This window comes from Chlorocebus sabaeus, chromosome 24 (genome assembly GCF_047675955.1).
Source record: "Chlorocebus sabaeus isolate Y175 chromosome 24, mChlSab1.0.hap1, whole genome shotgun sequence".
Classification (NCBI taxonomy): domain Eukaryota; kingdom Metazoa; phylum Chordata; class Mammalia; order Primates; family Cercopithecidae; genus Chlorocebus; species Chlorocebus sabaeus.
The window spans coordinates 72,639,501-72,657,877 of NC_132927.1; the positions used below are offsets into that span (position 1 = coordinate 72,639,501).

Here is an 18,377-nt window from a genome sequence, read left to right on the forward strand (position 1 = left end):
TCCTTAGTTCTAATTTATCCTAAATTAGCAAGAAAGCAACAGTTAACACTAGACTTTTAAAACACCATGAAATAATTTTTTAATTAAGATTTCCCAATATATAGATACAGCTATGACCATTCAATTAGAAAAAAATACTATTGAAATAGAGGCTTTAAAATGTTTACCTGCTTCCATTTGGCTTTCAAGGATCTCGAATCACCTGGGTCCCTCTTTGCTTATCCAACTTTATTATCTAATTCTTTTCAACAAGAAGGGAACTTTTGTTTCAGTAAGAGCCCGAATGTCATGGCTAAATAACTGAGGCTCATGCATGCCTTTGTCTGTGTTCTGTTGATGTTAGTGACCTTGCCAAGATCACCTTCTCTTCCCTCTTTACCTACCTAAATCCCATCCACTTATAAAAAGCCAAGCCATCTTACTTTACTAAAGTCTAATAAAATTATCCCAATCCTTTCTGAGGGGAGCAGAGGGATATACCACATTTGAAGTGTTTTCTTACATCATTTATCAATCGCTCTAAGTATTGGCACCAGTCTTGTGACCATTTGTTTTACTAGGCTATAAGCTATCAGAAAACATAAGCTCTGCCTTCTACTCCCTCTCTATTCCTGACACCATCCTGGCCAGAGTTACCTATTTACTAGACACTGAGCAGACACAAGCTGAATGATTAACAGGTATCTATAAAAACTCATACACGTCTTTAATAAATGACTTATTAAGTTTATGAGAACACAAATAATGTAAGCCCCAACATTAACATCAGTGCTCCTTGAGAAGAGTCCTGGTCTTACCATTAGCCTGTGGTTTTACTGACGAGGTGGCTTGTTGCATGTCAATCTCCTCCATAGCATCACTCATCAGATCTCGTAATATTTGTTGATCTGCTTCAGGAAGTACTGGACCACGGGAGGATGATCGACCACTGGAATCTACCTATAGACAAAAAACCTAATTAAAAATAACTGAAAAGGCTCTTAAGAGGCAAACTACTTACATTTATTTTATCCCAGAAACACTGTACAAAAACATTGTACATTGTACAAAAACATCAGAAATAGAAACCTACTCACTTTTCTATGCCCAGCAGCTGTTATATTTCAAGTTTTTAGTATTATCACCCTAACAGATACTGGCAAAGAGCAACAAACGTGTCATCACCTCAAAGTGAGCACAGTGAACTGGGATCTTGAAGAGGCAATGCATTTGAAAACAGGGAAGGTGAACAAACTGCAATAAAGCTGGGAAAGGGGATAACTAAATAAGTTTGATCTCCTCAACTCTGATGGTTGCAATGACTTTCATCCCTTTGACATAAAGTCCCTGTAGGTTGAAGCCTCATTTCTTGGACACCTAACCACAGTAGGGGAAACACACAGCAGGGGAAATCTACTAAACAGTTATTCAGAGTTTAGTTCCAGCACCCATACCTAACCATTTTGGTTAGTAAACTGTAGATTCATTAAACCCAGATTGTGCTTTTTATATGTGAGTATGACTCTAAAATAGCAAGTTCCAAGCTGAAAGGGATAATTTAAAATAAGAAGAATGTTTTTTAAAAGGGAATCAACAGTAGGAGGGGTGCCATAAATCACCGTATCATGAGAATACAGCAGGAACAAAGAGTCACAAACAGAAATGTAACGCAAATAAAGTGTAAAATAATCCTGAACAAAAGAAAACAAACACAATGCCAGTCAGGCATTTGCTAGAGTACATAACAGAGGCTCTAGAACGTAAAGGGACTGAGAATTCTGTTCATAAGAGAGACCACAAAGAACAACACTGAAAAAGAAAAAATGCTAAACAAACTGGACATTCTTCAATTTGGACACAAGAGAAGTTAGAAAGGTGACACTTGGGGCAGAAAAGTGCACTGAACTAGACACCAAAATATCTGGGTTTGCTGCTGTTTCTGCTGTTCATTAGGGCAATCATCTAAAATCACTGGGTCTTATTAATCATTAACCTCTCTATCTCACCAGGTCATCATGAAAGGAAAAGGAAGTCATATATGAGAAAGTACATTGAAAACTGGATTGTCTTAGAGATAAGAAATAGGGAAAATATGATGATATAAATTAAGTCTTCTGGTAACAATACTAACACCTGCCATCTATCTTTTCAGAGCATTTTTATGTACAACTTGCATAGAATGAGCTTTTACATGATAAATGTTTTCTTTCTTCCCTTAAGACAGATGAAAATAACTTAAGTCTAGAAAAAAAAAGGTATGATGTTTGTTAAGAAGATTAATGGAAACAAAGAATATCAAAGCAGCAGAATGGCTTTCCAAAAAGGCGCATGAAATCACCCTTCCAGACCCCATTATTCTGAAGGTAAAGAACAGATGAATGACTTTCAAAGTTTCTTTTCTACTTTATGACTGTCATGAAGACCTCAATAATGTAAACATGTCACGACATGGCAGGGACTGGAGGAATAACATTGCTGACTGTACCTTAGACCTTCTTTGAAAGGCTCCAGTCTTCATGTCTGCCTTGTTAGGTGTCTGCAAGTCACCATAGCTTGCAATGTACTGAATGAGATTCATTAGTGCAGCACAAGAGTCTGAGCATGTTCTGACATGGACGACATCACTGGAACAGTGTAACTCAAAGCGGGGCTCAGTCTGGACGAGACACAGAAAAAGGGATGAAAATGTTTTCCAAACGAGACAAAAGTTTCTTTTTTTGCATAGATTTACATGAAATAAGATATATGATAATCTGTCTCGCTACATTAAAAAAGTATTTAAATAAACTCATTTTTAATATATTTACTCTATTTCTGACCAAAATTAGGTATATACAAAAAGGTTAAACTCAATTTTTTAATCTCTTAAAAAATAGAACTTAAAATTTTCATTTATTTTAATAACTTACTTGCTCTCCATCAGAATCAGACTTCACTGCAGTAATGGTTAACTCCAAAAGCCCCACATCCATCACACGAACATAATCTAAAATTTTTTAAATTAAGAAAATCTCAGAGTACAGCTTTCAAAAATGTGTATCCAACCAACACCCAATACAACGAGCATTCCTTTAAAATTCATTGTAGAGAGCACTACAAATAATTATAATGCGATGAAAATACAGTTTCATCCCATAAAAGTCCTAAAATTCACTTCATTTTTTGTTAGAAACAAAAATTATCTTAAACAAAAATTTGTAGCATATATAGTAATTTGATGTACTTAACTAGCATTATAAGAACATTACAATTTCAAACTGAAAACCAACATCTGAAAAACTAAGCTGTGAATATATACCACACGATCACTATATACTTAAAGACCCTTTAATCTCTAAGGATCTTTAATAAGATTCTTAGTTCACTAGCATTAACCCAGAGTTAAAATGCTTTCAAATTATTCACACACAAAAATGAGGCAGAATTCATCTACTCCATTTGTTTTTTTTAACTCTTACCTCTATTCAGATTTATAGTGACAGTATTGCATTTGTCAGATAGATGTAAAGCAGCTTCATCCAAGATTATTCTGAGGCAAGAAAGATAAAACCAACATCTGAAAAACTAAGCTTTGAGTATCATACCCCATAATCACTATATGCTTAATTGCATCATTCTTTCTTGTATGAACACTGTTGAAATTATAGGCAGTTTCTATCTTAGTAACTGTCATCTAACATTTTTTAAAAACTGTTTATGAATGCTAGGAATATTTAAATTGTGTAAAGAATTAGATTAAATCATCTACTCAAATTAATTCTAAATTTTTGGCAGTTTTTAAAGAGATGCCCAGATTCACAAGGTTTAAACTATAGTATAAAGATACAGTGGGCCAGATGTAGCGGCTCACACCTGTAATCCCAGCCGTTTGGGAAGACAAGGCAGGAGGATCAGGAGTTCTCAACTAGCCTGGGCAACATAGCAAGACCCCTTCTCTACAAAAATAAATTTTTTTTTTTAATCAGCCAGGGATAGTGGCACACGTCTATAGTCCTAGCTACTCAGTAGGGTGAGGGCAGAAGATTGCTTGAGCTCAGGAGTTGAAAGTTGTAATAAGCTGTGATCATGCCACTGCATTCCAGCCTGCGCCACACAGAGCAAGAACCTGTCTCTAAAATATAAAAAAATTAAATAAAAATTATAAAGTGTAACAGGTACTATGGGAAGTTTACCATATGTTTTAAAATGCAAACTTTTAAAGAATCTCCAGAATTAATTTATTCCCTAAAAATGAAATGCAATAATAAATGGGTAGATGAAACATGTCACCTGAGAAAAATTGGGTAACTTGGGTAAAAGGTTATCACTATTAGTAAGAGAACGTTTATTTTAACAAAAAATTGAGACTTTAATAAAATGGTTTAGGTAAATATCAGTTGGTATGTTTGGAACAGCTATGTTTAGTATACAGTGAAGTTTACACAGGTACCTGAGAGTAGAAGAAGATTTATCCAATGCAACGCTACTGGAAACACTGAATGTTTCCACAGTAAGAAGAGATCGGATTGGCAAATAAAGGGGTCTAATGCCAAAGAGAAACAAAAGAACGTCAATTTGATACGGCTCCAGAAACCTTTTTAAAAACAACAACAATTTGCACCTTAACTCTACTGAATTATGTATTTTTTTCAAAATTTAGTATGTATTTTAAATAATAAAACTTTATTTTGTTCCATTTGTGAACTTACCTATAATCAAGTGCACAGCTCCAAAGATGAACATGAAAAGTTGTAAAGGAAGTTGGGGGATTATATCCCAAAACAGGTTCATCAGCAATATTCAAGAAGTATAAAATCTATAATCACAAAAAATTAAAATGCCCTGCTTTAGAAGAAAAAAAAAGGTTTCATATACTATCCTTAATACCAATGTAAACCAGAATATCTCATAGAAAAAAATCACTTAATTGGAAAATCATAACAGTAAAAGGAAAAAAATCATCATTTTGAAGGAATTAGTTTCAAAAAGTACTTGCATCAGAAAAGAAGGTAATGGATACTGATGGATGTGTTCATTTGTTTGACTATAATAATCATTTTACAATGTATATCAAAACATGTTATTCACCTTATATATAATAAATGTTTTAAAGTATTTACGAAATTAGAATTTGAAATGAAGAAGACTGTCCGACAACTCCGATGCTATAGAAATCTCAGAAAAATCATAACTTGTGAAATTAATAACAATGTATGCATAATATAATTTCATATTTTTTGGCTTGGAACAATTCTTAGAAAAAATAAATTTTGCTGAAGACTGCTTAAAACTATTAATCTGGCTTCCTATATAACTCATTGTGTGAGGGGGTATTGGTTTTCCATACAAGTCATTGTTGAAAGAAGCTCTTTTTCCTTAATTTATACCTAGCTCAGACTAAAAACCAGTCCCTCTCACCAACATCTATTCTCTCATATTTCTAATCCAAACAAATAAGGAGGTTCAGATAAACGTCTCCCTTCCAGCTGATTATTCACACTAACCACTTCTCTACTCCTACAAGATAGACAGAAAGTCAGATATCCTCATGTTTCCCAAATGCTTTCATGAGAAAAGCATTTTGAAAACATTCAAGTTTTTAAATAATGTATTATTTTCCCAGCACAATTAAGAAGTTCCCCTTTACAAGAAACATGAGAAGCAATCATAGTGCACTAGTTTTCATTCTCACATAAAGAAAAGCTAACTTCTTCCTCAAAGTCTCCTCTGAAAAATAACCAATTGTATTTTATTACCATAAAATGTTGTTCAACTGGAAATTAATGAGAGAAGTACTGATAAAATGCTTTAAAGCAACATCATATTATTGGCCTAGGGAATTACATGGAAATATTGCACTTAAAGAATTATAAAAGCAATTCAACACACCATTCACCGCTCCTCTATGCCAGGTGTTCTACAAGGCCTGGGATACAGAGTCCCTTCCCTTCCTTTAATGACATAAAAGATAACTCTGTCATTGAGAGGTTTTGAGGACCACACTTTAAGGTAAAAAACCAATTACATTCTGAGGTGATAATACTGTTTTGTTTTGCTTTGCTTTTATTTTTTTTTGAGACAGAGTTTCACTCTTTCACCCAGATTGGAGTGCAGCGGCGGGATCTCAGCTCACCGCACGCACCCTCTGCCTCCCGGGTACAAGCAATTCTCCTGCCTCAGCCTCCCCAGTAGCTGGGATTACAGGTGTGTGCTGCCATGCCCAGCTAATTTTTGTATTTTTAGTAGAGACAAGGTTGACCAAGCTGGTCTCGAACTACTAACCTCAGGTGATCCGCCTGCCTCAGCCTCCCAAAGTGCTGGGATTACAGGCATGAGTCACAGTGCCCGGCCAATACTGTTCTATTTCTTAACCTAAAAGGTGGTGACACAGTAGTATTCACTTCATGATAATTCACTGAGCTGAACATTTATGACTTACAAACTTTTCAGTATGTGTATTAGATGTCAATACAAATTTTTAAATAAATTGATACATACATAATAGCTCTCTTACCTGCTCATGCCAGCTAAGCCCAGAAGGAAGCATTCTATGCTGGAGTGTGGCTCCTTTCAGTCCTACGGCAATGAGAAATTCCTATACAGAACAATACAAAGAATGACATTTACCATGATGTAATCCTGTAACTGGAAAGTTTTTCCAAGAAAATAAATATGTTGCCTTTTACGCAATTATTTTTAACTAGAATCAAATCAACAGCAAGTACTTAATGGCATAAAAGTACAAAACACAAACCTTTGTATTGGACTCTGATTTATCAGACAGTATTTTAACGGCAACAGACAGCATATTCAAACTGTCTCCTCCAACTCCATCTGAAGAAGTTCTACTGAGGCCATCTTCTTCAGAGGAATAAATAGTAGGTTCCAACCAGTGTGGGCGGGTTGAGCTGGGCAGTCGTGTTTCTGTCGGGAGAATCACTCCATCCACTATGCCTAGAGATCCACATTGAGGTAAAAACAGTAACAAAATGATTACTTGAAATTAGCTAATCAACTTACATGACTCAAAACAAAACTCCACATACTTCCACTGAATATAACTTAAGGAGGCATGATGACAAAAACCAGCATGGCATTAATAATCCACTACTCTTTGCTAATGTTAGTATGACTGACAGTGCACAGCTTAAAGAAACAAAAAATTCTGAAATGCTAGGAAAATTAAATAGAAAACTATCATAAACATTTCATGTCTATGAAACAAGGTAAACTCAGGTAACTGCTCAAAAAATGGTAAGTTCTGTATCTGGAACCAAAAGGAAATATTCCTTAAGGGAGAATAAAGAACATAAAATCTCATCGATTGATGAACGGACACATAAGATCTGATCTATCTTTACAGTGGAATATTATTTGGCAATAAAAAGGAATGAAGTATGGATACAACTTGGATGAACCCTGAAAGTGTGTCAAATGAAAGAAGCCAGTCAAAAAGGCCAAATATTGTATGATTCTATTTATAAGAAACTTCTGAATATGCAAATCCATAGAAATAGAGTGTAGATTAGTGTGTTTATAGGAAGGAGAGAGTGGAAGGGGTGAAAGGTTATCACTAAAGTATATGAAATTTCTTCATGGAGTAATAAACATGTTTTAAAATTGACTCTGGTGATGGTTGCACAACTGTTGTGAAATACTCAAAACCATTGAAAGGTATATTTTAAATGAGTATGGTGTGTGAATTATATCTCAACAAAGCTATTGCAAAAAAAGAACCTGAAGTTGACTTCTAATTTGTAAATATTACTTTGACAGCAGAATCAGAACCCTGCAGAGAAAATAATTTCTAATACCAAAGTTCTGTTCTCAATAGACTTTCTTTGTTAAACAAGAAATTTAAACATGTCAAAAGAGAAGAAACCAAGACACATGTTTGTCCTACCTTTGTGGTATAGACTGAAACTGCTAGAATGAAGGCAAACGTAGTGCTTGTCATCAAAACCTTCATATTTTGTCACGCAAAATAATGAACCACTATTGAACTCTAACCAGAATTCACCATGCTTGTTTTCCAACAGATCTCCATTATCTTGCTAGTAAAAACATCAGAAAAACACATAAGTTATTATTTAAATGCAGAAAAGTAAGCATGTTCCTTGAGATGCTCTTTGTTGATTCAGCTTAGGAAAATCTCCCATATTGCAGCAAAGCAGTCTAATCCTTGAACCATTCAATATCATGGTAAAAAATAAAACTAGATAACTTAAACGCTATGTGGAACCTCTTCCATCAGAAGAATCTCTGTACTTTGTTGTCGCCCCAGAAGCAGAATTACCACCTGTTTTCCAAAGAGAGAGCCACACAAAGTTTGATCTGCAACGAAAGCTAAATCCCCAAAGTTGCTGTCATCATGGTTTGCCCCAGAACACTGGTCTTCATCAGTCCCTGAAACAACCTCAAAATATCAAATATTTGCCAGGCACGGTGGCTCACGCCTGTAATCCTAGCACTTCAGGAAGCCGAGATGGGCGGATCACAAGGTCAGGAGTTCGAGACTATCCTGGCTAACACGGTGAAACCCCGTCTCTACTAAAAATACAAAAATCAGCTGGGCGCGGTGGCAGGCGCCTGTAGTCCCAGCTACATGGGAGGCTGAGGCAGGAGAATGGCGTGAACCTGGGAGGCAGAGCTTGCAGTGAGTGGAGATCGTGCCATTGCACTCCAGCCTGGGCGACAGAGCGAGACGCCATCTCAAAAAAATATATATATATATATCAAATACTTCAATCACTGGATATATATCCTAGCAGATTTATTTAAAATAAGATACATTTGAAAAACCACTTTGGATTTGTAAACCTCACCTTCACATCTGTGAACACTGCCATTAATCCATGATTAATATTCAGAAGAACTGAGAGAAAACTCTGAGAGTTCTTGTTCTGAGAGTCTAATTTTTTTTTCCTGCGAGAACGATAGTTGGGATCAACAGTGGAAAAATACTGCAAAGTCTCCTCCTCAGATCCACTTTCCTCATCTATGAGAAATAAACATACAATTACACAGTTCTGATAACTTATTAAAACAACAACTTAAAAATGATCACGAAAATATTTTATATTTATAACCTGCTTAGTTTTACAAAGAATATGGTGTGAACATAGAAATATATTTTGTTTTTCTCTTTAGCGTTGAACCTCAATGTGCACACTATCATTCTAAAGAAAACATATTTAAGTGATAATGATATGCTCAATATACAGATAGAAATGAGAAAATATTCTTATACATTACTAAAAGAAATTACAAAATACAGTTACAATGAAAAATAAAGATTTTTAAATCCACAATTGAAAGGTTAGTACTTTGTTAACTGATAAACTAGGCATTTTAAATCAAAACAAATTAAAAATATATTACCATAGTGAACTGCAGATTTAAATGGACTAAAACTATCTTTGTTGAAAGTATTAATGAGCTGACTGGCTACTGAAAGCCCAATGCCATAGGAAATATTCTCAAATGTCTCCACTGGTGAAGGAGCTGTTGGTTCCCACAGCAGCAAGTCATTAAAGATCCTATAAAGACAAAAGTTGAAAAATAAGTACATAACTCTTAGTTCAACAGAAGGCAAACTTAAAAAAAAAAAAAAATCCTTTTAAAAGATCACATGAACAATAACTTTTTAAATGGCAAAATGGAAATTAGATCCCACAAGAATTTGCAAAAACAACAAAAATAACAACTGCATTATTTCAATGAAAAAATAATCTATATGGCTATAATGCAGGGCAGTGACAAAAGAATCTGCACAATTAGATACCTAACTAGATACCTGCCTAATTTTACCTGTGTTATATACATCAAATTACAAATTCATATTATACTTCACAATATACCTTAGAGACAGAAGCTCATGAAAAATAAAAACCCACAAAGAACAAAAAAGGAAGACAGCTCACCTATATGAGAGCGCTTTGTAAACTGGAACTGATCCCGCATCATCTCATTGACCCTCCCCTCAGTCCTGTGGGGCGTCCAGGGCAGAAACATTATTCTCACTGTACACTTGAAGAAACTGTCTCATAAAGGTTACGTGACCTCCCCAAGGTTACATGGCTAATTAGTGGAAAAATGGGGATGAGCGTCCAGATTATGTTGATTACATCCAGCTCCCAATTCAGTTCTTTTTTTAAGGCAAGTATTTAACTGTGGGATCAATTCAGTTCTTTCCCTAGAGATACCTGCTTTTTCTCTCATCAACAACAGAAAGCACAGCTTCACTGGGAAGACTTCACGAGATGAAGAATGCATATGGAGCACAAAATAAGGAGAGAAAAACCCTTATGACTAGCGAGACTAGCCCCATCAACACTGGCAACCAACGGGAAGGCATATATCACACCTAGGCTGTCACCACATCCTACTTTTACAAAGAACTACCTGTCACTGCTCAGATGCCCCTCTGTCCTAGCCTCCTTCCCTCATCCTTCCCTGTCCTAGCCTCCTTCCCTCATCCATCCTCAAAGCTTTCAAGAAAACTCAAACTTCACCGTGTCTTCTAGGAAGCCCATTGTAAGATCTGAACCCACAGCACATCCTTCACGCAGACTCACTTAAATCACAGCACCTACAGCACCCTGCTGAATTTCCTCATTTCCCCTTTCCAGACTGCAAGCCACCCAAGAGAGGGACTTGTGTCGATCATCTCTACATGCACCTAGCACAGTGGCTGCCACGTAACAGGCACAGACAGTTGGTGAGGACAGCGCGTGACTCACATGGAAGTGCTGCCAAAACCCAGACTCATCGTAAAGCCTGGTGTGAATACCAGTCAAGGCACCATGTGGTGAGGTAGCCCTGCCCCCTTCTGTGAGAAGCCACTGCCAGGCCAATTCCTGAGCTTCTGAAGTCCTACTAGAAGGTGTACACCAGGACTGAGGATTGCGACTCTCAGGAGATTATAATCCACCCACTTATTATTTTCTCCTTATTTATATTTTTGTCTAAACACAGTCCTGATACCATTAATAATATCAAATATTGGATGGTGCTTGTAATATCAAGAAATATCAAGAAACAAAACAATGCTTAAGATACGTAAGGACATATCACCATGACTCTGTGTCTATGAGGCTGAAACAAAATAGATGCTCAATACATATTTAATGAAAGCAATGAGAATTCTTTTTTACATTCTATTTTAAACAATTTTTGACACAGAAAAAATTCTCCTGTACCTAAAACCATATTGCTAAAAAGAGCCTGTTGACCAAGTCACTAAAGGAGTAAACCAACATTTTAAATATATAAAGGCAAAGTTGGTTATAACTCCTGCTCAGAAAAAATAAATAAATAAAAGGACAGTGTTGACATATTTAGTAAAACTTGAATGGGGTATGAGGATCTTATGGTAGTATGTATCCAGTTTAGCTTCCTGCTTCTGAGAGCTGAATTGCCAGTTAATGTAGAATGTCCAAGTATGTGGGAAATACGCATTCAAGTACTAAACATTGAAGGGACTCAGGTCAGCCACTTACTCTCAAATGGTTGGGGCACAGGGAGTTCTTTGTACTGTACTGCAAATCTTCTCTGAGAATGTTTGAAAATTGTTTAAACATATTAATTTGAAAATACAAAGCTGAATAACAGGCAAAGGATGCAAACCCTGAGGAAGTTAGATACAAGATTTATATGATCCCAGAGAGTGAGGGAGCGCTTCAGTATTTATGCAATTCCAGGGGCCTGAGAGACCAAAAAGTGGTTAGTGGAAGGTATTTAATAGAATAGAAACTCTCTTAAGCAATCCATTAAACCAACTACCCAGATTAACAGATACATACTCTAACACACGCTCTAATACATACTCCCTGACTTAAGCAGTCACCTACCCAGTTACTCCAAAGTGCCACAACAATGGAAGCCTTCAGTATGCTAACTGCCTGCTGCTGCTGGACGTCTCTCTAGCAGAGCTGAGAACCTTCCTATCAGTGGAGTTATATATTTTATATACTTGTCAAAGACTGTGTCTGGCGTCAAATCTGCTTGTATTTGTTAATATAAGTATAGCTTAAATAAAAACTGTGCTGTTTTAGTTAATGCAGACGGTAAAAAAAAAAAAAAAAAGTCTTAAAAACCTACAAAGATTCTCCTCTCACGTATCTCTGAAAAAATTTTTTTCACTCCATTTTAAAGAAACTGGTACTAAAAACAGTAGACAATGCCTTCTGGCTACACTTTATGCAAAAAAAAAAAAAAAAAAGACAAAGTAGTCAGATGCCACATGCAGGATTTAAAAAACGGAAAAAAAAAAAGACAACATAGAATTCCAATCAGCGGCTCATACTCAAAGAAAAGGCCTTGTCCTGTATATAGAAATGAAGTGGTAAATAAATATATATTTATAAAGTGAATGTTTAAGGTATGTATTACTGTTCTTGATACCCTAATTTAATCGAAAGCAATCTGCTCAGTCAGTGCAGAATGACAAAAAAAAAAATGGGTCAAGTCTTTTTGATCTCTGGGCTAGGCCCTGAAAGAGTCATTTCATTTCCCTCAATCTCAGCATTGCATATACATCAGCTCTTTGCAGACAGCCCTGAACTATGAAATAAAAGGAGAAGCCTAGAGATCAGTCATTTCCAAACTGCAGATCACATATAAACAAACCCCAACATTTAAAAACAATTTGAAATCTCTCTAATGTGAATTTAATATAAATTAGGTGCTATTTATAATGTATACTATAAAACAAATATAAAAATATAAATTTTAAAAGATTATTTTTTAAGTTAAACATAAGTGCGAACATTTTCTTCCTATACCCGAGTGGACTGTTCTCTGAATCTCATTTTCAAGATCACTGAAGTAATGTGAACCCTAGAAGAATCCTAGAACTTAATTTTCTGATTCTAAGAGCAAAAGTCATTGACACCCATTGAGAAAACCCAGGGTTTATTACTAACATTTAAGGAATAAATACCGAGTGATATCTGATACCAAGTAATCCTACAGCAGAAACAACAGTCTGAAGTTTCTGAAGATTAATGGAAACTAGAATAACTTGTCTACATGTAGGAAGCTAGTGATGACAAACACTAAGGACTTCTTTTTCTAGAAACCCACATGACAATCTTTCAGGTATGCTACAGAGAAATCCCTTCAGTGGGTAGAAACTATAATAGACAACTACTAAGTGCTTATGATATGCCATACACTGTTCTCAGAACTTTCCAAGTGTTGTATCATTTAATCCTCCAAACAACCCTCAGAACTTTCCAAGTGTTGTATCATTTAATCCTCCAAACAACCCTTATAGGTGGGAGCCAGGATCATCTCCATTTTACAGACGAGAATGCTGAGTCTTATGGAGGCTAGGTAAACTGCGCAAGGCCTTCAGAGTCTATGACCTAGAATTCCATTTATATCAAAATATCTGCCTGGCATAAATATTGAGGGGTATCTAAATATAATAAATTTAAATTTTGTACATGTTCATAGAATTCTGAATTCCAACAAGATATCTTTTTGACTGTTGAGGAAACGATGCTTCTTGTACAATGACTGGGGTTCTGATTCTACTCCAGCATTAGCTAGCTGTATTAGTATCTCCTAACTCTTCATGTCACCGCATGTGAAGAAAAAAAATCATATTGGATCGGTAACCTGCAGTAAGCTGACAGAGGGCAATCAGCCAACCTCAGGGCTGAGGAAATAAATATCTCACACACCCGGCACCACGCTAGTTAGGAAACTCGGCTATGACAATAGAATATCATAACGGCAATAGTCACCACCAACACCACACAAAGTACACAGAGATGGCAAATAATATTCAGGCAAGGAAAGGAAAGGGGGAAGAGGAAAATCAGGGAGGCAATTAGAAAGTCTGATTCCCAAGATTCAACTAAATGGGTATAAACTCACCTATTATAAAGCTTCTCATAAAAGTTCTTATTAGGTAGTGTTACATAAATATTTGGTAACGTAAGTTCCAGCACATAGTGAGAATTGCTGATTGCTTTATCCTGAAATTCTGTCATTTCTACAGGGTCTCCTGGCATCACCATCTAAAACATAATAGTTTAGTGCAAAAAAAAGCATCAAATAACCATTTTATGTTTAAAATAGTAGTAGCATCTTCTTAGCCTATCCATAGGACTTGGTATGTGAGAAATAAATAAGCATGAAACATTTAACTGGAGAAAATATACACCAAGAAAAAACAGATATTATTTAATTTTGAAGTTTAAGACCTAGCAAAAACAGTACAAAGAGCATTTTTTTAAATAAAAAATTAAAAGCATTGCTCTATGACACAGAATAATAATATTATTCCTTTGTAGCTTGCTCACACTTTTATCTTACCTGTTCATTTTCAAACATTACTCTACGAGAAGAAAAAGGAGATGGGGCTGGTCTTCTTAGATCACAAACATCTTTCAAGGAATGAGCAGCTCCTTCCTCTTCCTCCTGGTAGGGACCATCATTCTCCTCTTCTTCTTCAGCTGCAATTCTCTCCAAAATGGAATGCATGGCTGGTGGATTTATTTTCAGTACAATTCTGATATCAAAGACAATTTTAAAAAGACCAAGATCTAAGTGTAAACAGCAAAACTTTAACTTTTGTGCAAATTAATACAAACACCACTGGTTAAATCTTAATGATAGAATTAAACTTCTCTACAAAGTCTAATTATGTCTAAGGTAACCCACTTATGAACATGTTGTAAACTTAAAAGTGTGGAACTGAAACAAGTAAGTAACAGAAAGACATCAACATTTTATACTTGACTAACTGAAGGTCTGACCTTTCGGGGGCAAAAAGGTTATTTTTAAATTTCATTAAAAGTCAGCAAATTTTACATAAGGATTCTAGTTATCATTAACCCAAATCCTCTCACATATAGTTTGTTCCGCTATAATAAAATACTTGTCTACCTAAGAAACCTCATGTTGTATCAATCTCACATTATATCAGTTGTTCAAAGGGAAAAGGGAGAAACTGATTAGGAAACAGTTTCAAAACTCTAAAACCTTTTCCTCTAGGAATTTCAATAATAAACGGCTGGTGCTGTTTTGGAGCCACAAAACCTAAAGACGACTGAGTTAACGCAGCCTGTGACTACAAAAACTAAAGAGCTTTTTACTCCAGAGTAATCCCTTTCCTTTCCTAAGCTTCTACAGAACATCTCTAGCACAGACTTTTCATTCTCCTTTGATGACCATATCCACCCATTGTTATAAGGAGGCATGGAACCCTCAAAGAGAATAGCTGTGCTGCAACTATAACTCTTACTCCCTAGGTAGTGGTGCTATTTGGTTCGTAAATGATCACGGACTTTTGTCCGAATTGATACATATCCCAATGTAAATCGTGCTTCTGAATTACTTAACAGAAGTAGATCCAATTCTTGTGAAACTTGTGCTCTAAACTCATGCTAATTACCAGGTGTGTATGAGCAACACCTGTCCTAAGAATCCGATCAGCCTAACAGACAGCGGAGAGGAGTAAAGCAAGGCAGGCAGAAAAATGGCACAACAAGGTTTGAAGGTGACACATCTCACACATTCATGTGAACACACCATCATCACACTTATGAACCACAAAAGAGTCAAGGATGGACATGTTTAGCTTATATTTAATAGCCAAAATGTTGGTTTAAAAGAATATTTTAATGTTAAAAGGAAAATCCTATTAAACCTATGTGCTTGCTTACTCACCGTGGCCAGTCAAAGTCATCTGACGATGTTGTATCTCCATCTACTCCACTAGACACATGGAAAAACTTAATAGATGGATCTCCTTTCTCTTCCTGGAATGATCCTAAGAAAACAAGACTGATTTACTGAAATGCGCTTCTTCTCAAGTACTAAAAGAAGAGATGGAGGAGCAAAGATCCTCTCAATCAGGAACATAATGCAACCTTAAGTTCTACAGCATTTTGCAATCGTTCCGGTTTCATGTGCACATGTGGTAGACAAAATGAGCCAATAAATTAAAGATTCTGTGTTCAAACTCAAATTCTTAAGTACCAATGTATACTGCATAAAGTGCATAATGACACAGTAAATACAGCAAGCACTTACCACTTACTAAGTGCTATTAGTGATTATTTCTTCTTAAAGTCTATATAATCTACCACTAGAAAAATAACCACATTTCTTAAATATGTATTTTGTACGAAACATTGTAAGAAATACCTCTGTTCAAAATAATTCTATATGGGCTGGGCGTGGTGGCTCACATCTGTAATCCAGTATTTGGGAGGCTGAGGTGGGCAGATCACCTGAGGTCAGGAGTTAAGGGACCAGCCTGGCTAACATGGCAAAACCCTTTCTCTACTAAAAATGCAAAAATTAGCTGGGTGTGGTGGCATCCAACTGAGGCACAAGAATTGCTTGAACCCAGGAGATGGAGACTGCAGTGAGACAAGATCACGCCACTGCACTCCAGCCTGGGCAACAAAGCAAGACTCTGAAAAACAAAAACAACAACAACAACAACAAAAATTTATACATGTTTTTTCAATCCATTTTACAAATGAAAAATGGCTTTCCTCCAGAATAATGAGTTTCTCACCACCGGAAATAAGGGATGATCCCACAACACCTGAAGGCCCTTTCATGAAGTCATAATTGACAAAAGTTCATTTTAAATATCTCTTAAGATCTGTAAAACCGAGAGAGAAGGGGAACTTTTGCAAACTATTCTCATGGCGGGGTGGGAGTATGGCTGCAGAGAGAGGGTGTCGTGGCAGAGGCAGGTGGTCTAGGAACCACAGGATAAAAGGTTTTCCAGGTCTTCATAGACTTGGTTCACTTTAAAGTTTTTATAAATTCCCTTCATTAACTGACAAAAACAAAGTAATACAGAAAAAATCAAAACAAGTTTTACAAATAAAAGTCACTAGCAATTAGTATACTGGTTGAAAGCTCAAGCTCAAGCACTGTCAGACTTGGGTTCAAATCTTGATTCTGCCATTGACTACAACATGATCTTAGTAGATACTTGCTTCTAAGTCCACAGACTGTCTCATCTATTAAATTATAAAAATAATTGGAAAAATAAACATATGGTGATTACGATGACTAAAAAAAAACAAGACAATGTGTATCAAGTGCTTAGCATAATATCTAACATACAGTGACACTCAACAAGTTCTGTTATCAGTCCTACAATAAATAAATGAGAGGTGATAATAAAAATGTAGGCTAAAGTACTATATTCTCCTGCAGTAAAGAGGAATTTTAACAAAGTGAATGAATCATCCTTAGTTTTTTAAAAATTACCTATATCATATATTTGTATACAATACTAGAAAGACATTGTTGCTCTTGATTTTTTTAACATAATGTGCTTTAATTTTACTATATTTTGGGGCTGTCAGATACTTTTGTGATGTAAGTTTCAGTAGCAGTTGTTTGTTATCTAGTATGGTTCTTTTACAGACACATTCAATCTTACCAATTAGTTCTCTAAAGGTAAGTTCCAATTTAATTTGTTCTGGGGTTGATCCTCCTATAAATTCAGTCTTAAATTCTAGATCTGTGAAGGCTAAATAAAGGATCTCCTTCTGAAGTGACTTCTTAAACCATGGTCCCCTTTCTTGATCGGATCGAAGATCAGGTATTGGGAAGCGAACAGAAAGGTTTAATGCTGGTGTGGCAACTTGCACTGATATTCGACAATTTGCAGGACTATGTGAATCATCTAAAAACACTTCAGTGAAAGCCTTGTGCTAAAACACAAAACATCAAAAATAAGCCAAAATATTAAATTAAGTACATGAACATAAATGACACAGTATTCAACATTACAATATATATAATCACTATCTCCCCATTTGGTATAATGCATTAAAAGTCAATTCAAATTAACCACTACCATATTAATTTAGTGTAAAAACAAATTTACAATGCAACAACTATTGGCAAAAGTGAAAACTACTGGCAAAAGTTAAACTCTGAAATAAAAAATCAAATTAAAAACTGAGCCAAAGTGAAGACAAAGGCACTACAGATTAATATTTATCTTACTATAAATTTATAAATACTGTGTAAATTAGCCTACCAACAAATTCAATATGGTTAAAATCACCATAGTGTCCAACATTCAGTTTGAAAGACTTTTCTACCAATATATGACTTTAAAGACTCAATGTGAAATCAGATGAATTATGCCAAATACAATCTCTGACTCAACTTTGTACTTCTAAGATAAAACCCAGAGGCCGGCACGTCACAGGTTCTAAATAAATATTCACTAAATGATGCACCCTGCGCTCCTATCCAATCCAAGGGCATGATCTCATCAAATGGCTCTATGAGACCAAGATATATGCACCATTTACCCAAAGCCACCTTACAATAGAAGGGTCAAAGAACATGCCATTCAAAAAGAAATCTATTTCTATTTTTTCTCTAAAATATATTGAAACTTAAAAAGCTTTATTCCA

At 35.7% G+C, this 18,377-nt stretch overlaps 1 protein-coding gene and 1 pseudogene across 2 annotated transcripts in view; both read right to left on the reverse strand.

Annotated features, from left to right (window-relative positions):
* ATG2B (autophagy related 2B) overlaps nt 1-18,377 on the reverse strand; it is a 78,917-nt gene that overhangs the window by 23,557 nt on the left and 36,983 nt on the right. For both annotated transcript variants that reach the window (XM_007987767.3, XM_007987766.3), the window contains exons 15-29: nt 17,387-17,660; nt 15,643-15,745; nt 14,287-14,482; nt 13,846-13,988; nt 9,340-9,497; nt 8,784-8,956; nt 7,862-8,012; nt 6,713-6,912; nt 6,473-6,553; nt 4,668-4,774; nt 4,409-4,501; nt 3,438-3,508; nt 2,889-2,965; nt 2,465-2,635; nt 798-939 (exon numbers count right to left, since the gene is read on the reverse strand). In XM_007987767.3, the coding sequence (XP_007985958.3) occupies nt 798-939; nt 2,465-2,635; nt 2,889-2,965; nt 3,438-3,508; nt 4,409-4,501; nt 4,668-4,774; nt 6,473-6,553; nt 6,713-6,912; nt 7,862-8,012; nt 8,784-8,956; nt 9,340-9,497; nt 13,846-13,988; nt 14,287-14,482; nt 15,643-15,745; nt 17,387-17,660 (2,140 nt within the window). The remainder of the gene's footprint in view (nt 1-797; nt 940-2,464; nt 2,636-2,888; nt 2,966-3,437; nt 3,509-4,408; nt 4,502-4,667; nt 4,775-6,472; nt 6,554-6,712; nt 6,913-7,861; nt 8,013-8,783; nt 8,957-9,339; nt 9,498-13,845; nt 13,989-14,286; nt 14,483-15,642; nt 15,746-17,386; nt 17,661-18,377) is intronic.
* Nucleotides 15,438-15,534, reverse strand: LOC119619198 (small nucleolar RNA U13; annotated as a pseudogene).